The sequence below is a fragment of the Salmo salar genome, chromosome ssa03 (genome assembly GCF_905237065.1).
Source record: "Salmo salar chromosome ssa03, Ssal_v3.1, whole genome shotgun sequence".
NCBI lineage: Eukaryota > Metazoa > Chordata > Actinopteri > Salmoniformes > Salmonidae > Salmo > Salmo salar.
Genome location: NC_059444.1, coordinates 37,930,003 through 37,957,243, shown reverse-complemented (window position 1 = coordinate 37,957,243; position 27,241 = coordinate 37,930,003). Strand labels below are relative to the sequence as shown.

The window sequence follows — 27,241 nt, the reverse complement described above, 5'->3', positions numbered from 1 at the left end:
GATGCACCTGAGCTCAATTTCGAGTGTCATAGCAAAGGGTCTGAATACTTGTGTAAATAAGGTATTTCTGTTTTTTCTAAAAACCTGTTTTTGCTTTGTCATTATGGAGTATTGTGTGTAGATTGCTGAGAAAAACACATTTAATCCATTTTAGTATAAGGCTGTAACATAACAAAATGTGCAACAAGTCAAGGGGTCTGAATACTTTCCGAAGACACTGTATGGAGGGAGAGGTACTCATGTGTATCCTACCGCGGAAGAGTTTTGAAATCTGAATCCCATTTGTTTTGCCAGATGAGAAAAACATGCACACATATAAAAACAATATGCTACTTCTCATGTTATCTATAAAATGTATTGCACAACTAGGGCTGTTGCGGTCACGAAATGTTGTTAACCCGTGATTGTCAAGCAAATAACTGACGTAATATAGCCTACACCTTCACAATAAATTCAATCTATTTTTTAGACAGGTATAAAGAAACATGATATGAAGAAAATGTAGTCTATTTCAGAAGAACAGAAGTTGAGTTGTCCTTATGTTAGGTCCTGATCTGGCTGTGCCAAATGGCTGTGGGCTACACTAGTTCATTTAGCAGACAAGATTAGCTTAGAATTCCGTGGCATTATTTTATATTATAGTATGAAGAATACACTTGAACTAAAGCTGAATTAAATAGAAAGGGTATTTTCTCCAAACGATTTGAGGGAGTGCACATATGCGGCTATTCCGTGTGGAGGTTAACAAAGAAATGTGACTTTAGTTGTTCTACAAACGTTGGGCTATATGTTTTGATGTTTAATACATTGTAAGGCTGCATGATGCGAGTCTAATGGTGATTTGAAAAAAGTCGCTTCAAAGGCATTAGCTCTGCTTTGTTTTTTGCACAGGCTGTACACACTTCATCTGTCTCTCATTCACAATTTGACAAGCAACGGCTCGAATTTCCCGGCGGCATCCCCTTTGTTTGGCCGTAATGCACCATAAAAATATCCATGCCTTTTGCGACCAGTGGCCATTGTGCCCTTGGCCCGGAGTGCTGCGTTGTGCCCTTCTCCCTGAGTGCTGCATGTTCCGAAGCACCTCTCACTCACATGGCTCTCCCTCAAGTGATCAGGTTTTTCTCGCAGGCTACAAGTGAAGACAGACACATCGGGTACACAACTGTGCGTGTCCTTATCCAATTCCGAGGTACATATTGAAGATATTGGAAGAACTCTCCACATTTACTTTTCGTCAGCCAATATGATGAGTAGGCCTAACAAATGGCAAAATAACTAGCCTATGTCAATTTACTATCTTTCATAGTACAAAAGTTAACCTATTCTGTGCAAGACATAATTGTGTCTCGTTTCAGGAAACTAGGCCTATGCCACGGGCCACTACTTCACAGGAGAGCCATTTGAACGTTAACTTTTTTTTAAAATCTAAATGCGTTTTTTTGCCAGTAATACCTTCTGGAACATGTGAACTTTCATGTTCCTTAATAACAGACTTGTATGCCATCTGTAAATACGATTAAATCATTTAACCTGTCTAGTCAACAGCCAGTGGAATCGCGTGGCGCGAAATACAAATACCTCAAAAATGCTATAACTTCAATTTCTCAAACATATGACTATTTTACACCATTTTAAAGACAAGACTTTCGTTAATCTAACCACATTGTCCGATTTCAAAAAGGCTTTACAGCGAAAGCAAAACATTAGATTATGTCAGGAGAGTACCCTGCCAAAAATAATCACACAGCCATTTTCAAAGCAAGCATATATGTCACAAAAACCAAAACCACAGCTAAATGCAGCACTAACCTTTGATGATCTTCATCAGATGACACTCCTAGGACATTATGTTATACAATACATGCATGTTTTGTTCAATCAAGTTCATATTTATATCAAAAACCAGCTTTTTACATTAGCATGTGATGTTCAGAACTAGCATACCCACCGAAAACTTCTGGTGAATTTACGAAATTATTCATGATAAACGTTCACAAAAAACATAACAATTATTTTAAGAATTATAGATACAGAACTCCTTTATGCAATCGCGGTGTCAGATTTTAAAATAGCTTTTCGGCGAAAGCACATTTTCCAATATTCTGAGTACATAGCTCGGCCATCACGGCTAGCTATTTTGACACCCACCAAGTTTGGGGCTCACTAAACTCACAATTACTATTAGAAAAATTGGATTACCTTTGCTGTTCTTCGTCAGAATGCACTCCCAGGACTTCTACTTCAACAACAAATGTTGTTTTGGTTCCAAATAATCCATAGTTATATTCAAATAGCTCCATTTTGTTTGTGCGTTCAGGTCACTATTCGAAGGGTGACGCGCGAGCACATTTCGTGACAAAAAAATTGTAAATATTCCATTACCGTGCTTCGAAGCATGTCAAACGCTGTTTAAAATCAATTTTTATGCTATTTTTCTCTTAAAATAGTGATAATATTCCAACCGGGTGATGTTGTATTCATTCAAAGGCTGAAATAAAAAAATTGAGAATTCTCGTGAATGCGCTTCTCAGTTCCACTGTCCCCAGGTTGACCACTTACAAACTCTCCTGCTGTTCTTCGCCCAGAGACAGCAGACACTTTCTGGCGCCTTCTGAGAGCCAATGGAAGCCTTAGAAAATGTCACGTTACAGCACAGATGCTGTATTTTCGATTGAGATGCAACAGAAGGACAACAAATTGTCAGACAGGGCACTTCCTGAATGGAATCTTATCAGGTTTTGGCCTGCCATATGAGTTCTGTTATACTCACAGACACCATTCAAACAGTTTTAGAAACTTTGGGGTGTTTTCTATCCAAAGCCAATAATTATATGCATATTCTAGTTACTGGGCAGGAGTAGTAACCAGATTAAATCGTGTACGTTTTTTATCCGGCCGTATCAATACTGCCCCCTAGCCCTAACAGGTTAAGAGGGTGTGAATGATGCTGAATATGTTTAAACAAAGAAGAGCTCTCCAGTAGGTACCAAAATATTCAAAGGCCATTTTATCAAAAGTGAGGTTACAATTTATCAACTTTCAAAGCAGAATTACTTTCCCATTGTTCGTCAAATGCAGTGTATGATATACCATTTTGTAGCTCTGTGTCTTTGCTTTTATCCCATGTAAAAAAAAAAAAAAACAATTTCAAATTTTGCTACATAAGACAGAATCAAGGCGGTCGGTCACAAATATTACAAATATTGCATTTCTATGGTGAAAAAGCCATATCAAAACATAAAGGCCTGTGGGCTAGGCCACATGTGGTGTGCGACTATGATTAGAAAAAGTTGCCAAAAAAAGGCATTGTTTCTTGCCTTACGCTGGACATCATTCACAAGAAAATGCCATAGCTTCAGCCACTTGCAAGTCGGCAAGTGCACTGTTTGGATGCTGGAATTATTTTGGATGAACATGCGAATGTAACCTTCGTTTTGAAGTGATTCGTTTGACAATTAGTCGAAAACATGACTGGTTGTGTTCATGCCACATTAAATGTAAAACATTTCTACAGTTAAATTACATCTTTACCTTAAAACCCATAAACAAAACACACACATAGAAGGTCCAGTGAAAAAAAACGACTGATTTTGGAAATGTGTGTGTGTGTATGTGTGATCACAGTTCTGTGCTGTGTGTTGCTTCTCCTTCTGTGTCTGTAAAACAAAGGTATTGACAGTCTGAATATTCATATCCTGTCTGCTTCTCTCTGTGGGAGAATACTGAATACATGATCATCACCTGTCTACTGAAAGAGAAGAGAGCGAGCAAGAGAGACGAGCGAGACCGATAGAGAGATGAGATAGGTGTAGGGAGTGGGAGAACAAGAGGAGAGAGTGAAAGAGAAACATTCACAGTAAAGGTGCCCTTTTATTGCTATCATCTTGGTCATTTACATATTCATTTTTTTTGCGCAAATGCAAATCCAGATAAAATGCAAATCTATCTCATTACATACAGTGTGTGTGTGCCTGCCTGTGTGTGTGTGTGTGTGTGTGAGTTTCTCTATGACCCTGTCCTGTCGTCCTCTCTCTCCCTATCTCTCTCTCTCTCTCTCTCTCTCTCTCTCTCTCTCTGTGAGTCGGAAGTGCCCCTGACCGCTCCAGTGTGTCATCTGTCTAGGTGATGGATAGAGGGAGGGACAGAGTGATGGATGGATGGAGTGATAAATGAGAGGGAGGGATGGACATCAGAAGGAGATATGGGTGCCCGGTAGACCTGGGGAAAACGAGATGAGTTTTTCAGAGTTAATCATTGTAGATTAGTGATCCCAAGGCTGTTCCCATTCACTCCTCTGTGATCAAGGGGCTCTTCAAAATTGTAGCAGAATATAGCTACTTAAATTTTGCAATCTAGTCTGATTACGTAATCCCTCTTGTGTTCCGGTACTTCCTCTTGTGGCTTGTGAACAAAATGAGAGTTCCTAACCAGAAGAACTATGATTATCCTCGATGGAGATGTGTCACCTCTGCAGTGACACACAGTGTGTGGTGCAGTTAAACACAACAGGACATCTGTATGAGAGCCTGGTTAGATGTTATATATGGCTTTTCTGAGTGAGTGAGATGTCTGTCTGTCTGACTGTCAGCCTGCCTTTCCCTTAGGGTAAACCAGGATTAGCTCCTACCTCACCATCGCACGCACAGATATGCAAGCACAGCCCTGTGTGTTTGTATGTGGAATGCATTTGTCATTGTAAAGGTGTTGACACTCGTCGTCTTTGAGGATAATTACAGAGTTCATCGCTCCTCTTCCTCCATCAGTCACCCAGACCTGCTAGTTACACACTAGTCTAGGTGGATTTAGTTCCACATTCACACAGTGTTTAGTGTGTGTGCCCAGGCTGGGGGAGGGGCAGTTGGAACTGACCGTGAGAATATTAGCATGTCAAAAGCCCCTGCAACAATTACCCCCTCTCTCTCTCTCTCTCTCTCTCTCTCTCTCTCTCTCTCTCTCTCTCTCTCAATTTTATTTTTAAGGGGCTTTATTGGCATGGGAAATATATGTTTACATTGCCAAAGCAAGTGAAATAGATAATAAGCAAAAGTGAAATAAACAATTAACAGTAAACATTACAATCACAAAAGTTTCAAAAGAATAAAGACATTTCAAATGTCATATGATGTCTATATACACTGTTGTAATGGTGTGCAAATAGTTAAAGTACAAAAATAAATAAACATAAATATAGGTTGTACAGTATTTACAATGGTGTTTATTTTTTACTGGTTTCCCTTTTCTTGTGCCAACAGGTCACAAATCTTGCTGTTGTGATTGCACACTGTGATATTTCACCCAATAGATATGGGAGTTTATCAAAATTGGATTGGTTTTTCGAATTCTTTGGGTCTGTGTAATTTGAGGGAAATATGTGTCTCAGATATGGTCATGCGTTTGGCAGGAGGTTAGGAAGTGCATCTCAGTTTCCACCTCATTTTGTGGGCAGTGTGCACATAGCCTGTCTTCTCTTGAGAGCCAGGTCTGCCTTCGGCATCCTTTCTCAATAGCAAGGCTATGCACACTGAGTCTGTGCATAGTCAAAGATGTCCTCTCACTCACTCACTCACTCACTCACTCACTCACTCACTCACTCACTCACTCACACAGTTTATGGAGTTTGTAGTACAAATGAAGTAGCCTACACTCATTTACTCACTCTACCCAACTCAGCATTTTCTGTAAAATGAAGAGCAAAGGGGAAGGAGAAACTACAGGAGTGGAGAGGGATCTCTCTCACACACAGAGAGAGAGAGTTTAGAGATAATAGAGAGTAATGTGAGTTGTCTACCCCTTACCTGCTGGGTTTAGCTAGCAGCTTCAGCTGCTCTCATCAGGAGATTGGAGACAAGAGCCAAGAATCTGACTGTTTACAGTGCGTGTGTTTGTGTGTGTGTGTGTCCTACTGTCCTTCCTCCTCTGTCAACTGCCACCCCCCCCCTCCCTCACACACACACACACACACACTCCTACTGTGTGCGTTCCTGTGGGCGGGACTCCTGTCTCTCTGAGTCTGACGGACGACCCCGGGGCTGTCCATCAAAGAGACACGCGATACCTGACCCACCGTTGACATGAACACACACACACACACTCTGTCTCTCTCCCACACATGCACAAACACACCGGCACACATACAGCCATACTGGCACACCGTGAGCTATTGTGTTGTAACAGGAGGACGGGACTCAAGGCTGTGAGCTGGCTTTGTCTCCATCCCACCCTGCCTTTCTCCCTTTTTTCCACAGTGAACAGAGGGAAGGTGAAAGATAGAGGGGAGAGAATAAGAAAGGGAGGGAGTGTGGCCACCAACCCATAAACACTCCTTCGTCTTTTTTGTTTCTTTCTTTCTCTCGCTCATTCCCTATCTTCTATGTTTCTGTCCCCCTCTCTTTTCATTCCCCACAGTCTCTGATATTCTCTATTTTTCATCATTCCTCTCTCTGAAGGGAAAAGGCTTGTGTGTATGTGTGTGTGTGTGTGTGTGTCATGATTTGTGTCTGTGCTGCAAAGGGAGAGTGAGCGTTGACCTGGAATGACAGCTCATAAAGGTGTTATTAGCCCTATATAAGTCCCTATACAGTCCCTGTACAGTGGACTGCTGCTCTCCTTCTCTCTCTCTCTCTCTCTCTCCCCTACTCTCCACTCCTCTTTCCCCTCTGTCGCACCCTCACAAAGACCACCACCCTCAAAAGGTTATGACCTTATGGTGTCACACACACGCACACCAAGGTCTTTACTGATAGTATTACCCGGAACTTCACTCACTCATTGATAGCGGGGCTCAGTCAAAAACAAACCTGCACTTGCCTTTTGCTACTAGCACTGACTTTCTGATAACTTCTTCATTGAGGAAAGATGCATTTACTGTGACTGTGATATGTGGTTGTCTGCATTCATCTTAAGATGAACGCACTAACTGTAAGTCACTCTGGATAAGAGCGTCGGATAAGAGCGTCGGCTAGCTAAATGACTGAAATGTAAAATGTCGACATCAAGGCCTACAGCTGTAAAATGTTTGACATAGAGCCATAAAAGCAGGGTTAACGGATGTGAATGGCTCCTATCTGTGTGTGTTAGTGCGCGTGTGTGTGCATGTTCTTATACAATCAGTGTTTAACTGGTATCGATTGAGCTATAAAAAAAATTAAAAAATAACAATCTTCAAAGCATTCCAGAGAGAGAGGGAGAGAGAGAGCGAGAAACAAACAGAGAGAGAGAAAGAGAGAGAGAGAGAGAGAAACAGAGAGGGAGAGAGGAAAACAGAGAGGGAGAGAAGAAAACAGAAGAGGGAGAGAGAGAGAGAGAGGAATACAGGGAGAAAGATAGAGCGTGAGAAAGAAAGTGTGTGTGTGAGAGAGGTAGAGCCTCCCAGAAGAGAGGGATGGTTAGGACAGCGTTGATTACAGAGACGGGACATTCCTATGGGAAGACTTCCTCTCCTGATGAGTGTCATAAAACACTCATCCCACATTCCGAACCACTCCCACTGCGATGACTTGGTCACCCCCTGGAAATGAAATAGGGGGAGAATAGAGATAATAACGTAATTACTTCTAGAAGAGTTGTGAAGGATTTCATGAATGGGTTGACAGCCATAGGGGTTGGGCATTCTGAATAAGTCAAACTAAGTGTTGTCATGTCAATGCATGTGTTGATTGTACTAGAATAAAAATGAATGGAATCCCCCTCCCCCCTCTCTCTGTAGCGTGTAAGGTCGGTTTCAACAGAGCTGTGTCTACAGACGGAGCATGTTCTAAGTGTCCTCCGCACAGTCACGCAGAGAAGGAGGGGGCTACTGTCTGTGACTGCAACCCGGGATACTACCGTTCTGAGAGTGACCCTGCATCTATGCCCTGCACACGTAAGAACACACACACACACACAACATTTCCCCCCAGGGGGTCGATTAATCGATCAATCTGTACTCTTTCTCCTCTCTATTCCTCTTCTCTCTTTTGTCCTCTCTCTCTTTCCTCTCAGTCGTCCCTCTGTACTGATCTAATGACTTCTGACTAATCCACCATGTCCTGGATGGGAGATAAGGCGTTGCGATCGAATGAATAGTCCTCGGGCTCAGTTCCACGTCACGTTCTGTCCCTCTCTCTCCTTCTCGCTCTCTCGTTCTCTCTTTCATTCTCTCTCTCTCTCCCTCAGCAACTGTGATCTGACTGAGACCTTGGTCTGTTTGTCATAAACTTAATTATGCCTATATACAGCACAGGGTTTAGCCAGTCAGCCTGAGAAAACAGACAACACTCTCTCACACAAAAACATAACGAAAAACTGTACCACAGAGGAAAGAATATATAACCATAACCACAATATATTTTCTAACTCAACCTCCCTGTCCTATGTATCCCAGAACCCCCATCTGCTCCGCAGCAGCTGATCTCCGAGGTCAACGAGACGTCAGTGGTTCTGGAGTGGAGCGCCCCCCTCAAGCTCGGAGGGAGAAGTGACATCAGCTACAGTGTGGACTGCCTGCTCTGCCACGGACCTGAGAGTCAAACCGGGAATCAAACTCAGATTGGGAGTCAACTTGGAGACGCTGGTAGCCTAGGGGCTCTTAAGGGTCCTCTTGGGGCCCAGCTCTGCCTGCCCTGCAGTCAAGATGTCCTGTTCTTTCCCCAGCAGAGTGGCTTAAGGGCCACCAGGGTGTGTGTGAGCGAGCTGCAGGCACACACACGCTACACCTTCACCATCCTCGCCCGCAACGGGGTCTCCCAGGGCCACAGTGCAGGGGCAGGACAGAGTGTGTCTGTCACTCTCACCACCAACCAGGCCGGTGAGTTTGTGTGAAGGAGTATGTAAGTAACGAGGGGAGTGTTGTGTGTGTGTGTGTTTTCAGGCGCCAAGAACAGGCTGTGCATTGCATGGAGTGTGGGGGATTGAGGGGTGTGTGAGAGTGTGTGAGAATGTCTGTGAAGCAGGTAGCCTTTAATGGGGGAATGTGAACTGGATTAAGTTGGAAGAAGTTTGTGTGCCTACTGGTGTGTGTCTGTATACAGTGCCTTCAGAAAGTATTCATACCCTTTGACTTATTCCATATCTTGTTGTGTTACAGCCTGAATTCAAAATTGATGAAATATACTGCTCAAAAAAATAAAGGGAACACTTAAACAACACATCCTAGATCTGAATGAAAGAAATAATCTTATTAAATACTTTTTTCTTTACATAGTTGAATGTGCTGACAACAAAATCACACAAAAATAATCAATGGAAATCCAATTTATCAACCCATGGAGGTCTGGATTTGGAGTCACACTCAAAATTAAAGTGGAAAACCACACTACAGGCTGATGATCCAACTTTGATCTAATGTCCCTAAAACAAGTCAAAATGAGGCTCAGTAGTGTGTGTGGCCTCCACGTGCCTGTATGACCTCCCTACAATGCCTGGGCATGCTCCTGATGAGGTGGCGGATGGTCTCCTGAGAGATCTCCTCCTAGACCTGGACTAAAGCATCCGCCAACTCCTGGACAGTCTGTGGTGCAACGTGGCGTTGGTGGATGGAGCGAGACATGATGTCCCAGATGTGCTCAATCGGATTCAGGTCTGGGGAACGGGCGGGCCAGTCCATAGCATCAATGCCTTCCTCTTGCAGGAACTGCTGACACACTCCAGCCACATGAGGTCTAGCATTGTCTTGCATTAGGAGGAACCCAGGGCCAACCGCACTAGCATATGGTCTCACAAGGGGTCTGAGGATCTCATCTCGGTACCTAATGGCAGTCAGGCTACCTCTGGCGAGCACATGGAGGGCTGTGCGGCCCCCCAAAGAAATGCCACCCCACACCATGACTGACCCACCGCCAAACCGGTCATGCTGGAGGATGTTGCAGGCAACAGAACGTTCTCCACGGCGTCTCCAGACTCTGTCACGTCTGTCACGTGCTCAGTGTGAACCTGCTTTCATCTGTGAAGAGCACAGAGCGCCAGTGGCGAATTTGCCAATCTTGGTGTTCTCTGGCAAATGCCAAACGTCCTGCACGGTGTTGGGCTGTAAGCACAACCCCCACCTGTGGACGTCGGGCCCTCATACCACCCTTATGGAGTCTGTTTCTGACCGTTTGAGCAGACACATGCACATTTGTGGCCTGCTGGAGGTCATTTTGCAGGGCTCTGGCAGTGCTCCTCCTGCTCCTCCTTGCACAAAGGTGGAGGTAGCGGTCCTGCTGCTAGGTTGTTGCCCTCCTACGGCCTCCTCCACGTCTCCTGATGTACTGGCCTGTCTCCTGGTAGCGCCTCCATGCTCTGGACACTACGCTGACAGACACAGCAAACCTTCTTGCCACAGCTCGCATTGATGTGCCATCCTGCTTCCTAACTGGACAGTTTGATTTCACAGAAGTGTGATTGACTTGGAGTTACATTGTGTTGTTTAAGTGTTCCCTTTATTTTTTTGAGCAGTGTATATATATTTTTTCTTCTTACAGGCAAAGGGTAAATGTGTTTTTAGAAAAAAAAATGTTTTATTGGTAATGAAATACAGAACTATCACATTTACATAAGTATTCACACCCCTTTGCTATGACACTCCAACTTGAGCTCAGGTGCATCCAATTTCCTTTGATCATCCTTGATGTCACTACAACTTGATTAGAGTCCACGTGTGGCCAATTCAATTGTTTGGACATGATTTAGAAAAAAACACACCTGTCTATATAAGATCCCACAGTTGTCCGAGCAGAAACTATACCATGAAGTCCAAGAAACTGTCTGTAGATCTCTGAGAGAGAACTGTGATGAGGCATATATCTGGGGAAGGGTATGAAACCATTTCTAGAGTGTTGACAATTTCCAAGAGCACAGTGGTCTCCACCATTGGGAAATTGAAAAAATATGGAACTACCCAGACTCTGCCTAGAGCTTGTCGGCCGACCAAACTGAGCAACCGGGAAAGAAGGACCTTGGTCAGGGAGGTGACCAAGAACCCAATGACAACTCTGACAGAACTACAGAGTTCCTTGGCTGAGATGGGAGAACCTGGCAGAAGGACATCAGTCTCTACAGCACTTCACTAATCTGGGCTTTTTGCTAGAGTGGCCAGACAGAAGCCACTCCTGAGAAAAAGTCACATGACAGCACGCCTTGAGTTTGCAAAAAGGCACGTGAAAGACTCAAAGTATAAGGCAAAAGATTCTGTGGTTTGATGAGATAAAACACTTTGGCCTGAATACAAAGCGCTACGTCTGGATATAACCGGGCACAGCTCATCACCCGTCTAACACCATCCCTACCGTGACGCATGGTGGCGGCAGCATCATGCTATGTGGATGCTTTTTGGTGGCATGGACTGGGAGAAGGGTAAGGATACAGGGGACAATAAATGGACAATGACCCCTAGTATACAGCCATAGCAAGGCTGGAATGGCTTCAGAACAAGAATGTGAGTGGCCCAGCAAAAGCCCAGGCTTGAATCCCATGGAAAATCTGTGGAAAGACTTGAAGATTGCTATTCAGCGCCGATCCCCATCTAACATAACAAAGCTTGAGAAAATTAGCAAGAAACAAATTCAGATGTGCAAAGCTGATACAGACATACCCAAGACGACTTAAAGCTGTACTAGATGCCAAAGGTGCTTCTACAAAGTATTGACTCGGGCGTGTGAATAATTATGTAAATTAGATATTTCTGTATTTCATTTTCAATACATTTGCATGTAATCCATTTAGAATTTAACACAACAAAATGTGGAATAAGTTAAGGGGTGTGAATACATTCTGAACAGTACATGGGAGTTACGTGTGTGCGTGTCTGAGTGTGTTTGTGAGTGACTTGTCTCGGTGACATGAACAGAATTCCACGGAGATCATCATCTTATTGGCTTATGCCACGGTGTGTGCGTGTGTGTGTATTGAGTGCGGGGAGAAAGTGTGTTGGTTTGATCACCTCTACATTTAGGTCTGTAAAGTTTTATGAGGTGTTTCATTTGAGCGTCTACGGGGAGTGTGAGTCAAATGGAGTGTGTGCTTATGTACGTGTTTTTTCCGTGTGGTTTACTGTACGTGAACTGGAACACAGCCCACTGACTCTAGTATCTCTAAAATGTCATTGGCTGCATTTACACAGGAAGCCCAATTCTGATATTTTTTTTCCAGGAATTGACCTTTTGACCAATCACATCAGATCTTTTGACATCAGATCTTTTTCAGAGCTGATCTGATTGGTCAAAATATCAATGAATGGAAGAAGAAAAAAGATCAGATGCCTAGGTAAACGCGGTCTCTGAGTCCCAGATAGTGGCAGACACACCTGCTCTGACTACCTGTGGGAAGTGTGTTGTTTCCCTGTGTAGCGTAGCGTAACCTACTGGTTGGTAAATGAGAGGGCTGGGAACTATTACTCAAAGGCAGAAACAGTGTTGTCATTCAATACTCATTCACTCTGAAATAACTATTTTCTGTCTTTAGTCAGTATCATACACTGTACAGTCACATAGACCAGTGACTGAACCCCCTTCTGTCATTCAGTATGTCAGAGGGACTATCACAATAATACAGGGACATAAGAGGAAGACTATATTAGAGGGATAGAAAGGGAAGGGACAGACATTGATGGAGGGATGGAAAGAAAGTGGGAAAGACAATGATAAAGGGATAGAAAGGAAGTGGAAAAGACAATGATAAAGGGATAGAAAGGAAGTGGAAAAGACAATGATAAAGGGATAGAAAGGAAGTGGGAACGGCAATGATAAAGGGATAGAAAGACAGGCTGAAAAGAGGTGAGAAAGGTCGTGGCCTGTTCCCTAGAGAAAAGGTCAAAGTGTCATCCAGGACTCAGCTGTGGTGAATTGGGTCATTGTGATTGCCATCAAACATTCAGGGAATTGTTTTTTTTTATAACTCCAAATGTGGATTTGGATGAAAACCTGTCAATCCTGTAGCTTGAATTATTTTATTTTGCGGATGTTATGCCAATGTGTCTTTATATATTATTTTCTGGTAAACTATTCAAGAGATTCAATACACAAACATAAAAGCTGTGATATATCTTGGGCTGTCCTAGTTCTTCAACTTGTGTACCTCTCTCTCTCTCTCACTCACTCAGCTCCCTCCCCAGTTACATCCATCCAGGCTGGTGATGTCACCAGGCATGGTGTGTCGTTGGCATGGCAACAGCCCGATCGTCCCAATGGGGTGATCCTGGAGTATGAGGTCAAGTACTACGAGAAGGTGAGACGCCTCATGGGAACCGCGGTTCAGAAATCAGATTTTTTTTTTTTTTACACTCTTAGAAAAAAGGGTTCCAAAAGAGTTCTTCGGCTGTCCCCATAGGAGAACTCGTTTGGGTTCCAGGTAGAACCCTCTGTGGAAAGGCTTCTACAAGGAACCCAAAAGGATTCTATCTGAAACCAAAAGGGGTTCTTCAAATGGTTTTCCTATGGGGACAGCCACTTTCTTTTAGTAAGAGTCTATGGAAAGCTATAACTGGTGTGTGTGTGTTCTGTGTATCTATGCATGTTTGTGAGTGTTCACATGCTATCTGCTTAAACTGGTATCAATAGACCTATAAAACAACCAATAAACAATCTTCAAAGCATTCCTTGTGTTTGACATGGAAAAAGAGAGAGGGAGAAAGGAAGGGAGAGAATACGAGATACACATTTTTTGTGGGACTTGGGAGAGAAAAAGAGAGCTAGATGGGCGGGAGTGATTTGTAGTTGATTTGGAATTGTGTGGCTACAGTTTGTCCTTGCTTGTCTGGTTTTGTGATTATAGGCCTAGAGTCCACAGGGAGAGGTATTTCGCTCCAGAACCACACAGATCACATTGTTCTGCAACTTCAAGTTACATTTTAGGATCATGACCTCATCCGTTACCCCTTTTCTTTACACTTGCCAATTAAAATGGGGTGTATTTAAGTTATGCTGTATCTGGGAAAGGTTCATGTATTTGACCGCAGGTTTCTGCTCAGGCATTAACAGATCCCTCCCCTGTTTCTCTCTTCCTGTCTCCTCCAATCAGGATCAGAAGGAGAGCTCCTACCGCATCATGAAGACAGCGTCTCGCAGTGCTGACATCACTGGGCTGAGTCCGCTTACTGTTTACTTGTTTCAGGTGCGCGCTCGCACCGCCGCCGGATACGGAGAGTTCAGCGGCCCCTTGGAGTTCTCCACCAACTCAGGTAGAAGACATTCTAATGTATTCTATTCTATTTGGCTGTTTTTGAGCAAGATATATTGCATTTTTTTTGGAACCTGTTTTTAATGAAAACATCCTGGTTTATAACCTGTTGTCCCCTCCCACTGACAGATCCCTTGCCTCTGATTGGTGATGCTGCTAACTCCACCCTGCTCCTGCTGTCAATCAGTGGAGGTGTGATTCTACTGCTCATCTCCACCGCAGTCTTCATCATCAGCCGCAGGTACAAACAAGCACAAACACATATGGCCTCAGAAACACAAGCAACTGCTAAAACACACACACACACACACACACACACACACACACACACACACACACACACACACACACACACACACACACAGAGATCACCTGGGGCTTTGGAGGGGGATTAAAGAGGAGACAGTTTGTCCTTCTAAAGGTCTGATTGTTCACCTGGTAATCCCCTTGTCCCTGACTATCATCAGTGTCTCCTCAACAACACAGCCACTGTATCAGCTTCCCCCTGGCCTCGGAACACTCACACACAACCTTTCCCTTGAGACCTCTTTTTACTGACAGTGGCTCTCAAGGTATGACACACACACCGCTTAAAGACACAATGGGTAGTGTTACAGACAGGTTCTGTAAGATAACACACCTTTCCTCCTATATTACCCGAGGCACTATTCTCTCTCCTTCCCACCCTCCATCCACCTTCTCCTTCTTCCCTTCTACTCACCTTGAATAGCCAATCTCTGCTTGGATTGGTCAAAGTAGCTGTCAATCACTCACATTGTGTGTTCTGTGACGCTCGCCACTTCTTCCTCTAACTTTCTTCTTTCAGGAGGGGCAAATACAGCCAAGCCAAGCAAGACTCAGATGAGGAGAAACACCTAAACCCAGGTAAGACCACACATGCACACCACACATGCACACGCACCCTTCATCCTATTCCACGAACACGGATTGCGTGGAACTCATTTTCCCAACCCATCTCCTTCCCTTTCTCCATCTGTAGGTGTGAGGATATACGTGGACCCGTTCACCTATGAGGACCCGGACCAGGCGGTTCATGAGTTTGCCAAAGAGATTGACGCCTCCTACATACACATAGAGAAGGTCATTGGCATCGGTAAGGGAGCCTGACACACACGCTCACAGTAAATCATCAAGGTTTGAAGGTGTGTGATGCTAATGCTGTGTGTGTTGTAGGTGAGTGTGGGGAGGTGTGTAGTTATTTATACTGTGTGTGTGTGTGTCTGTGTGTGTTGTAGGTGAGTTTGGGGAGGTGTGTAGTTATTTATACTGTGTGTGTGTGTCTGTGTGTGTTGTAGGTGAGTGTGGGGAGGTGTGTAGTTATTTATACTGTGTGTGTGTGTGTGTGTGTTGTAGGTGAGTTTGGGGAGGTGTGTAGTGGCCGTCTGCGTCTCCAGGGAAAGAGGGAGATCTACGTGGCCATAAAGAGTCTGAAGGCAGCATACTCCAACAAACAGAGGCAGGACTTCCTCTCTGAGGCCAGCATCATGGGACAGTTCGACCACCCAAACATCATCAGACTGGAGGGCGTGGTCACGCGATGTGAGTGATTGACAGCTACTTTGATCAATCCAAGCAGAGATTGACAGGTTCTGTCTGCATTTATAAAGATATAAAAATGCGGAGGACCCAAAACTGATCCTTGTGGAACACCCCCCTGTCTTAATCGCTGCTTGTTTGTCTCCTGTGCAGGTAAACCAGTAATGATCATCACAGAGTACATGGAGAATGGATCTCTTGACGCCTTCCTTAGGGTAAGAGGTCCTCATGTTCCTTGGAGTGTCAGGTAGCCTAGTGGTTAGAGCGTTGAACCAGTAACCAAAAGATTGCTGGATCAAATCCCCGAGCTGACAAAGTGTTGTTCTGAACAAGGCAGTTAACCCACTGTTCCCTGGTAGGCTGTCATAAATAAGAATTTGTTCTTAACTGACTTGCCTAGTTAAATAAAGATTAGAAAGAAGTTCTGTCTTTGTACTGTGTGTTATATTCTAAAGCAGGGGGGTTTATTTTCAATTAAGACCTAGACAAACAGATGAGGGGAGTTCCTTACAAGTCAGTGACCTGAATTCATCAATCAAGTACAACGGAGGAGTGAAAACCTGCAGACACTCAGCCCTCCATGGAATGAGTTTGACACATGTTCTAAAGTCTCTCTCTCTCTCTCTCTCCATTAGAAACACGATGGTCATTTCACCGTGATCCAGTTGGTGGGCATGCTGCGTGGCATCGCGTCGGGCATGAAGTACCTGTCTGACATGAGCTACGTTCACCGAGACCTGGCTGCCCGCAACATCCTGGTCAACAGCAACCTGGTGTGTAAGGTGTCTGACTTCGGCCTGTCCCGAGTGCTGGAGGATGACCCTGAGGCTGCATACACCACACGGGTAAGAACACAGAGGAGAACATAGAACACTAACGTGCCTATTACACTGGGGTAATGATTTAGTATGTGAGATTCATGTTCAAGATTCAAGTTCATGTTTCAATGGTTGTAAGATCACTCTCCTTTGAAATATGGGTCCTTAATGCTAGACTGTGGTTTCAAATAAAATTCTCTTCCCGTGTGTTACAGGAGGTGACTGGGACGTACCACTCTCCAGGGGGGAAGATCCCCATCAGATGGACCTCTCCAGAGGCCATCGCCTACAGGAAGTTCACCCCATCCTCTGACACCTGGAGCTATGGCGTGGTCATGTGGGAGGTGATGTCCTATGGAGAGAGACCATATTGGGACATGAGTAACCAGGATGTAAGTGTGTTTTCTATGTAATAACTCAAACCTGGATTTTCCCCTGAATGTGGAATAAGTTATACGTTTACAGTGCATTTGGAAAGTATTCAGAGCCCACTTTTTCCATATTTTGTTACGCTACAGCCTTATTCTAAAATGGGTTAACCTCTATGGGCTACGTGGGACGTCACCGTCCCGCTCTATTCAACAGCCAGTGGAACAGCGTGGCGTGAAATACAAAAACCTCAAAAATGCTATAATTTACATTTTTCAAACATACGACTATTTTACACCATTTTAAAGATAAGACTCTCGTCAATCTAACCACATTGTCCGATTTCAAAAAGGCTTTACAGCGAAAGCAAAACATTAGATTATGTTAGGAGAGTACATAGCCCAAAATAATCACACAGCCATTTTCCAAGCAAGCATATATGTCACAGAAACCCAAAACACAGCTAAATGAAGCACTAACCTTTGATGATCTTCATCAGATGACACTCCTAGGACATTGTTATACAATACATGCATGTTTTGTTCAATCAAGTTCATATTTATATCAAAAAACAGCTTTTTACATTGGCGTGTGATGTTCAGAAAATGTATCCCCACCGAAAACTTCCGGTGAATTTACTAAATTACTCATCATAAACGTTGACAAAATACATAACAATTATTTTAAGAATTATAGATACAGAACTCCTTTATGCAATCGCTATGTCAGATTTTAAAATAGCTTTTCGGCGAAAGGACATTTTGCAATATTCTGAGCACATAGCTCAGCTATCACGGCTAGCTATTTTGACACCCTCCAACTTCGGGGCACACTAAACTCAGAATTACTATTAGAAAAATTGTATTACCTTTGCTGATCTTCGTCAGAATGCACTCCCAGGACTGCTACTTCCACAATAAATGTTATTTTTGTTCCAAATAATCCATAGTTATGTCCAAATACCTCCGTTTTGTTCGTGTGTTCAGGTCACTATCCAAAGGGTAACGCGCGAGCGCATTTCGAGACAAAAAAATTCAAAATGTACCATTACCGTACTTAGAAGCATGTCAAACGCTGTTTAAAATCTATTTTTATGGTATTGTTCTCGTAAAATAGCGATAATATTCCAACCGGACAATAGTGTATTCATTCAAAGAGGAAAAGAAAAAACAGTGTGGTCTCGTGAACCCGCATATCCAATCTCTTAGTCACCAGGCAGACCACTGAGAAACTGAGCTACCATACTCTGCCCAGAGACAGGAGACGCCTCAATCTGCTTTCTGAAGGCTTTAGAGAGCCAATGGAAGCCTTAGAAAGTGCTATGTAACCCCAGAGATACTGTAGTTTCGAAAGGGACTAGAAAGAACTACAAATTCTCAGATAGGCCACTTCCTGCTTGGAATTTTCTCAGATTTTTGCCTCACAGACACCATTCAAACAGTTTTAGAAACTTCAGAGTGTTTTCTATCCAAATCTACTAATAATATGCATATTCTCGTTTCTGGGCAAGAGTAGTAACCAGTTTAAATCGGGTACGTTTTTTTATCCGGCTGTGAAAATACTGCCCCCTAGCCCAGACAGGTTAAATCAGTCTGCACACAATGCCCCATAATGGCAAAGTGAAAACAGGTTTTTAGAAATGTTTGCAAATGTATTCACTGTAGACAAAGTTAGTTAAACATGCTTTCTTACCCTCTTTCTCTATACCCTGGTCTCTCTCAATTCAATTTAAGGGCTTTATTGGCATGGGAAACATATGTTAACATTGCCAAAGCAAGTGAACTAGACCAACTTAAAGTTTATTTGTCACGTGCACCGAATACAACAGGTGTAGACCTTTCAGTGAAATGCTAACTTACAGGCTCTAACCAATTGTGCAAAAAAGGTATTAGGTGAACAATAGAAAAGTAAATAAATTAAACAACAGTAAAAAGACAGGCTATATACAGTAGCGAGGCTATAAAAGTAGCGAGGCTACATACAGACACCGGTTAGTCAGGCTGATTGAGGTAGTATGTACATGTAGATATGGTTAAAGTGACTATGCATATATGATGAACAGAGAGTAGCAGTAGTGTAAAAGAGGGGTTGGCGGGTGGTGGGACACAATGCAGATAGCCCGGTTAGCCAATGTGCGGGAGCACTGGTTGGTCGGCCCAATTGAGGTAGTATGTACATGAATGTATAGTTAAAGTGACTATGCATATATGATAAACAGAGAGTAGCAGCAGCGTAAAAAGAGGGGTTGGGGAGGGCACACAATGCAAATAGTCCGGGTAGCCATTTGATTACCTGTTCAGGAGTCTTATGGCTTGGGGGTAAAAACTGTTGAGAAGCCTTTTTGTCCGAGACTTGGCACTCCGGTACCGCTTGCCATGCGGTAGTAGAGAGAACAGTCTATGACTGGGGTGGCTGGGATCTTTGACAATTTTTGGGGCCTTCCTCTGATACCGCCTGGTGTAGAGGTCCTGGATGGCAGGCAGCTTAACCCCAGTGATGTACTGGGCCGTACGCACTACCCTCTGTAGTGCCTTGCGGTCAGAGGCCGAGCAATTGCCGTACCAGGTGGGGATGCAACCAGTCAGGATACTCTTGATGTTGCAGCTGTAGAACCTTTTGAGGATCTCAGGACCCATGCCAAATCTTTTTAGTTTCCTGAGGGGGAATAGGCTTTATCGTGCCCTCTTCACGACTGTCTTGGTGTGTTTGGACCATTCTAGTTTGTTGTTGATGTGAACACCAAGGAACTTGAAGCTCTCAACCTGGTCCACTACAGCCCCGTCGATGAGAATGGGGGCGTGCTCGGTCCTCCTTTCCCTGTAGTCCACATCTCCTTAGTCTTGGTTACGTTGAGGGATAGGTTGTTTTTCTGGCACCACCCGGCCAGGTCTCTGACCTCCTCCCTATAGGCTGTCTCGTCGTTGTCGGTGATCAGGCCTACAGCTGTTGTGTCGTCTGCAAACTTAATGATGGTGTTGGAGTCGTGCCTGGCCATGCAGTCGTAGGTGAACAGGGAGTACAGGAGGGGACTGAGCACGCACCCCTGGGGAGCTCCAGTGTTGAGGATCAGCGTGGCAGATGTGTTGCTACCTACCCTCACCACCTGGGGGCGGCCGGTCAGGAAGTCCAGGATCCAGTTGTAGAGGGAGGTGTTTAGTCCCAGGATCCTTAGCTTAGTGATGAACTTTGAGGGTACTATGGTGTTGAACGCTGAGCTGTCGTCAATGAATAGCATTCTCACATAGGTGTTCCTTTGGTCCAGGTGGGAAAGGGCAGTGTAGAGTACAATAGAGATTGCATCATCTGTGGCTCTGTTTGGGCGGTATGCAAATTGGAGTGGGTCTAGGGTTTCTGGGATAATGGTGTTGATGTGAGCCATTACCAACCTTTCAAAGCTACGGACGTGAGTGCTACAGGTCTGTAGTCATTTAGGCAGGTTGCCTTTGTGTTCTTGGGCACAGGGTCTATGGTGGTTTGCTTGAAACATGTTGGTATTACAGACTCAATCAGGGACATGTCGAAAATGTCAGTGAAGACACCTGCCAGTTGGTCAGCACATGCCCGGAGCACACGTCCTGGTAATCCGTCTGGCCCCGCAGCCTTGTGTATGTTGACCTGTTTAAAGGTCTTACTCACGTCGGCTACGGAGAGCGTGATCACACGTTGGCCGGAACAGCTGATGCTCTCATGCATGCCTCAGTGTTGCTTGCCTCGAAGCGAGCATAGAAGTGATTTAGCTCGTCTGGTAGGCTGGTGTCACTGGGCAGCTCGCGGCTGTGCTTCACTTTGTAGTCTGTAATAGTTTACAATCCCTGCCACATACGACGAGCGTCGGAGCCGGTGTAGTATGATTCAATCGTAGTCCTGTATTGACGCTTTGCCTGTTTGATGGTTCGTCGCAGGGCATAGCAGGATTTCTTGTAAGCTTCCGGGTTAGAGTCCTGCACCTTGAAAGCGGCAGCTCTACCCTTTAGCTCAGTACGAATGTTTCCTGTAATTCATGGCTTCTGGTTGGGGTATGTACGTACAGTCACTGTGGGGACGATGTCCTCGACGCACTTATTGATAAATCCAGTGACTGATGTGGTGTACTCCTCAATGCCATCGGAAGAATCCTGGAACATGTTCCAGTCTGTGATATCAAAACAGTCCTATAGTTTAGCATCTGCTTCATCTGACCACTTTTTTATAGACCGAGTCACTGGTGCTTCCTGCTTTAATTTTTGCTTTTAAGCAGGAATCAGGAGGATAGAGTTCTGGTCAGATTTACCAAATGGAGGGCGAGGGAGAGCTTTGTACGCGTCTCTGTGTGTGGAGTACAGGTCATCTAGAATTTCTTTCCCTCTGGTTGCACATTTAACATGTTGATAGAAATTTGGTATAACTGATTTAAGTTTCCCAGCATTAAAGTCTCCGGCAACTAGGAGCGCCGCCTCTGGGTGAGTGGTTTCCTGTTTGCTTATTTCCTTATACAGCTGACTGAGCGCGGTCTTAGTGCCAGCATCTGTCTGTGGTGGTAAATAAACAGCCACGAAAAGTATAGCTGAAAACTCTCTAGGCAAGTAGTGTGGCCTGCAATTTATCACAATATACTCTACTTCAAGCGAGCAAAATCTAGAGACTTCCTTAGATTTCGTGCACCAGCTGTTGTTTACAAATATGCACAGACTGCCCCCCCCTCGTCTCACCGTGTGCTGTTCTATCTTGCCGGTGCAGCGTATATCCCACTAGCTGAATATCCATGTCGTCATTCAGCCACGATTCCGTGAAACATAGGATATTACAGTTTTTGATGTCCCGTTGGTAGGATATTCGTGATCGTACCTCCGTGTAGTTTATTGTCCAATGATTGCACGTTGGCGAGTAGTATTGATGGTACGGCAGCTTTCCCACTCGCCTTCTCCGGGTCTTGACCAGGCATCCGGCTCTTTGTACTCTGTACCTGCGTCGCTTCCTCTTGCAAATAACGGGGATGCCGGCCCTGTGGGGTGTTCGGAGAATGTCTTGTGCGTCGTCCTTGTTGTAGAAATCCGGCAAGATAGAACAGCACACGGTGAGACGAGGAGGGGGCAGTCTGTGCTCTCCCATGGTCCCGTGTGGCTCAGTTGGTAGAGCATGGTGTTTGCAACGCCAGGGTTGTGGGTTCGATTCCCACGGGGGACCAATACGGAGAAAAAAAAGTATGAAATGTATGCATTCACTACTGTAAGTCGCTCTGGATAAGAGCGTCTGCTAAAAATGTAGAAAAAAATCTTCTTCTAGTCCGAGGTGAGTGATCGCTGTCCTGATATCCAGAAGCTCTTTTTTGGCCGTAAGATACGGTGGCAGAAACATTATGTACAAAATAAGTTACAAATAACGTGAAAAAAACACATAATAGCACAATTGGTTGGGAGCCGTAAAACTGCTGCCATTTCTTCCGGCGCCATTTTCCCTTAGTAAACAAAAGTGAAATAATCAATACAAATGAACAGTAAACGTTACACTCACAAAAGTTCCAAAAGAAGAAAGACATTACAAATGTCTCTTTCCCTCCCTCTCTCTCTCCAGGTGATAAAAGCAATAGATGAGGGCTACCGTCTGCCCCCTCCAATGGACTGTCCTGTGTGTCTACACCAGCTGATGTTAGACTGCTGGCAGACAGATAGAACACACAGACCCAGCTTCACACAGATCCTCAACATGCTGGATAAACTGATCCGCAACCCGACCACCACTCTGAGGAGGACAGGAGGAGACAGGTACACACATGGGACACGATGTCTTTCATTGCAAGCTCTTTCAATGTGTTTTTCCAGCAGAACACTCACTCCCCATAACTATCTCATCCTCTGTCTTTATCTCTCTGTGCAGACCTGTTCCCAGTCTGTTGGAGCCTGTAGTAGGCCCAGAGTTTGTGTCAGTGTGGTCAGCAGAAGACTGTCTTCAGGCTATCGGGATGGGCATGTATAGAGACACGCTCACTACTGCTGGATACACCAGCCCTGACAGCCTGCTAACCCTCACACATCAGTGAGTCTCTCTCTATCCCCCCCTCTCTATATACAGTGAGGGGAAAAAGTATTTGATCCCCTGCTGATTTTGTACGTTTGCCCACTGACAAAGAAATGATCAGTCTATAATTTTTGTGGTAGGTTTATTTGAACAGTGAGAGACAGAATAACAACAACAAAATCCAGAAAAACGCATGTCAAAAATAAGTATTTGACCCCTCTGCAAAACATGACTTAGTACTTGATGGCAAAACCCTTGTTGGCAATCACAGAGGTCAAATGTTTCTTGTAGTTGGCCACCAGGTTTGCACACATCTCAGGAGGGATTTTGTCCCACTCCTCTTTGCAGATCTTCTCCAAGTCATTAAGGTTTCGAGGCTGACGTTTGGCAACTTGAAACTTCAGCTCCCTCCACAGATTTATGGGATTAAGGTCTGGAGACTGGCTAGGCCACTCCAGGACCTTAATGTGCTTCTTCTTGAGCCACTCCTTTGTTGCCTTGGCTGTGTGTTTTGGGTCATTGTCATGCTGGAATACCCATCCACGACCCATTTTCAATGCCCAAGCTGAGGGAAGGAGGTTCTCACCCAGGATTTGACGGTACATGGCCCCGTCCATCGTCCCTTTGATGCAGTGAAGTTGTCCTGTCCCCTTAGCAGAAAAACACCACCAAAGCATAATGTTTCCACCTCCATGTTTGACGGTGGGGATGGTGTTCTTGGGGTCATAGGCAGCATTCCTCCTCCTCCAAACACGGCGAGTTGAGTTGATGCCAAAGAGCTCCATTTTGGTCTCATCTGACCACAACACTTTCACCCAGTTGTCCTCTGAATCATTCAGATGTTCATTGGCAAACTTCAGACGGGCATGTATATGTGCTTTCTTGAGCAGGGGGACCTTGCGGATGCTGCAAGATTTCAGTCCTTCACGGCGTAGTGTGTTACCAATTGTTTTCTTGGTGACTATGGTCCCAGCTGCCTTGAGATCATTGACAAGATCCTCCCGTGTAGTTCTGGGCTGATTCCTCACCATTCTCATGATCATTGCAACTCCACGAGGTGAGATCTTGCATGGAGCCCCAGGCCGAGGGAGATTGACAGTTCTTTTGTGTTTCTTCCATTTGCGAATAATCACACCAACTGTTGTCACCTTCTCACCAAGCTTCTTGACGATGGTCTTGTAGCCCATTCCAGCCTTGTGTAGGTCTACAATCTTGTCCCTGACATCCTTGGAGAGCTCTTTGGTCTTGGCCATGGTGGAGAGTTTGGAATCTGATTGATTGATTGCTTCTGTGGACAGGTGTCTTTTATACAGGTAACAAGATGAGATTAGGAGTACTCCCTTTAAGAGTGTGCTCCTAATCTCAGCTTGTTACCTGTATAAAAGACACCTGGGAGCCAGAAATGTTTCTGATTGAGAGGGGGTCAAATACTTATTTCCCTCATTAAAATGCAAATCAATTTATAACATTTTTGACATGCGTTTTTCTGGATTTTTTTGTTGTTATTCTGTCTCTCACTGTTCAAATAAATCTACCATTAAAATTATAGACTGATCATTTCTTTGTCAGTGGGCAAACATAAAAAAATCAGCAGGGGATGAAATACTTTTTTCCCTCACTGTATCACTATGGCTGTCTCTATTTCTCTGCTAACCCTCACACATCAGTGAGTCTCTCTCTCTGTATCTCTCTATCCCCCCCTCTCTATATATCACTATGGCTCTCTATTTCTCTCCCTCTATCCCCTCGCTCTTTCTTTCTTTCTTTCTTTCTTTCTTTCTTTCTTTCTTTCTTTCTTTCTTTCTTTCTTTCTTTCTTTCTTTCTTTCTTTCTTTCTTTCTTTCTTTCTTTCTTTCTTTCTTTCTTTCTTTCTTTCTTTCTTTCTTTCTTTCTTTCTTTCTTTCTTTCTTTCTTTCTTTCTTTCTTTCTTTCTTTCTTTCTGTGTGGGTACTCATCGTCTTCTTAACTCTGAACATGTCTAATTGAATTATTCCATGTTTACAGGGACATGACCAGTATAGGAATTATCACACCATCACACCAGGACCAGATCCTTGCCAGTGTGCAGCAGGTATTGCTGTCCCACATGCAACAAATACAGGAACAGATGCCAGACAGTATGGTTCCCGTCTGAGCCAGTGAATGGATACAAAACTAAAACAATTTGTTTTTAATGAATTTTATTTACCTCATCCATGCACTTTAGAATGAGATTTTCACAAGGAATTACATCAACATACAAAAAACTACAACAGAAAATATGAACGGAAGGGAGAAAAGCAGCACTTTTATAAACCCTATAAACTTTGACCTTTGAACTATGACCTGAGGTTTGACCTGAGGCTGAAGAAGCTGCTGAAGATAGTTTCACCGCAACACTGAGGAAACAACGAGACATTTTGCCCCTTTTTTGTTTACTTTTTGTACATACGTGTCCGTGTAAATAACGTTTCATCTGCTCCTGATTTTTTTTTTTGTACATTTTTTGTTGTTGTTGATTTTGTGTCACATCGACTTGTCATGCGGGAAAAGTGTCTGTCGCTCGTTCAGAGTGGTGCCATTGTTTTCAGTTTAGAAACTGTTTTCTCTCCCGTACACATTTCAAAACGGAATAGACACCTCCAGTTTGCCTCATATGCATCTCAGGACTACACTACCCATTTATCTTTATACCAGAAGGACTCCAGCTCCCATTCCCACTAAGAAGTCATCCATCCATTGAGCTTTGTAGACAAGGACTGAGTGCTACAAATATTCACCAACAAGGACTTGTAAGTTAATAGTGAAGCATAGTTCAACAAATAAAAACAGGACAAATTGAATGTCGTCTGGAAGTCGAGAAAAACTTAATGGACGAGCTGATAAAGTGTAGTTCTGAAGCATCACTGTGTGTGTGTGTGTGTGTGTGTGTGTGTCAGGGTTGGGGTCAATTCCATTTAAATTCCAGTCAATTCAGAAAATACAATGACATTCCAACTCCAATTCTCTTCCAATGCTTTTCAATCAGTAAAATGTTCAATTAGAATTTGGTTTACTTTCTGAATAGACTGGAATTGAAATGGAATTGACCTCAACCCTGGTGTGTGTGCTCGTCTTTGAGGACCAGTTTGGGATATTCAAAGACAGAAATGTGGGCAGGAAAGCGTTTTGTGATAGAATGTATGTGTGCCAAGCTCTTAATGGCTTTTTATTTAGGATGAACACATTAACAATGGTATTAGCTAGTTTTATCTAGTCAACGATTAACATATACTCTAGGTATTACATGTCTTTGTAAATGTTACTGTTTGGAAATACAATCAGGTACATAAAGGATTTCATTCTATTTATAGTCTTCTTATTATCTAGGTTGTACATTGTAAAATAGGAATAATGAAAATGACTCAAATGGGTAATTTCTGTCTGAACTTCTTTTTGACGCAGATGCGGAAGTGTGTGTGTGATTGGGAAGTGTGTGTGTGTGTGTGTGTGTTTGTGTAACTAAGGGAAGTGTGTGCACTGGTGTGGTCTGACCGGCGGCAAAGCCAGGTGGATTAAAGTGAAGGGTGCTGGGAGGCATTCTGTTAAAACGTTCAGTGGTGTGGAGAGAGCCATCTGCTAAACACACACGGAGAAACGCATACACAGTGTGTCACACACACACACACACACACACAGTGACACACACACAGCAGGAGAGAACTTCGGGCACACACATGGACAGCATAGGTGAAGGACATCCATAGTAGTACAACACAGATATGTCACTTTAGCAACGACATGTACTTGCACAAAACCAAACCTCAATTTCACATTCAAATCAGGGATATTTGATTTTGGATTAAATAAAATCCTTGCCAGCTGGAGACAACAGGCATATCACCTTGGATACTCAGACATTCTACACCAGGGTTTTGCATATGATCTGAGATAGACACACAAACACACACACTCACACCAACACAAAGCTGCCCTGTGGGTTAGGGGTGTGGGGCAGATATGCTGGGACAGTCTTTTTGAAGAGTTGATCCCGTTAATAGTGTTAGACACACTCCTCTCTCCCACAGACTAAACCCTCTCGCACAAAACACACTCTGTCCTATAGATACATGTGCACCCACTCGCCCACTCTAATAGAGTTTGAGGGAGACCGGAGCACGAAGATAGACACCCGTTCTTAATCTGTCCGTCTGTCTACGCAGGCTGCCACTGAAGAAACCATGTTAAGAGAATGGAATCGCTGTTAGAATGAATGCTTAAATTAAAAAATTCTCCCCTCTGTCTCTCGCTCTCTCTCTCTCCCGCTCTCTGTAGGGTGTCATTGTGGTCTTTTGGTCACTAGATTAGTGTGGTAATAGAACAGGCTAATCTCGCCTGGTCTTACACAGGGG

General features: G+C 44.0%; 1 protein-coding gene across 1 annotated transcript in view; it reads left to right on the top strand.

The window, feature by feature from the left end:
• Positions 1-26,444, top strand: part of LOC106600145 (ephrin type-A receptor 4) — a 32,386-nt gene extending 5,942 nt beyond the window's left edge. Inside the window, exons 5-18 of the mRNA XM_045714814.1 lie at positions 7,709-7,864; positions 8,366-8,788; positions 13,058-13,182; positions 13,975-14,134; positions 14,263-14,374; positions 14,960-15,018; positions 15,134-15,247; positions 15,508-15,693; positions 15,844-15,905; positions 16,326-16,535; positions 16,724-16,900; positions 22,428-22,618; positions 22,731-22,889; positions 24,876-26,444. Of these exons, the coding sequence (XP_045570770.1) occupies positions 7,709-7,864; positions 8,366-8,788; positions 13,058-13,182; positions 13,975-14,134; positions 14,263-14,374; positions 14,960-15,018; positions 15,134-15,247; positions 15,508-15,693; positions 15,844-15,905; positions 16,326-16,535; positions 16,724-16,900; positions 22,428-22,618; positions 22,731-22,889; positions 24,876-25,005 (2,264 nt within the window). The 3' untranslated portion in view covers positions 25,006-26,444. The remainder of the gene's footprint in view (positions 1-7,708; positions 7,865-8,365; positions 8,789-13,057; positions 13,183-13,974; positions 14,135-14,262; positions 14,375-14,959; positions 15,019-15,133; positions 15,248-15,507; positions 15,694-15,843; positions 15,906-16,325; positions 16,536-16,723; positions 16,901-22,427; positions 22,619-22,730; positions 22,890-24,875) is intronic.
• The last annotated feature ends 797 nt before the right edge of the window (positions 26,445-27,241 follow it).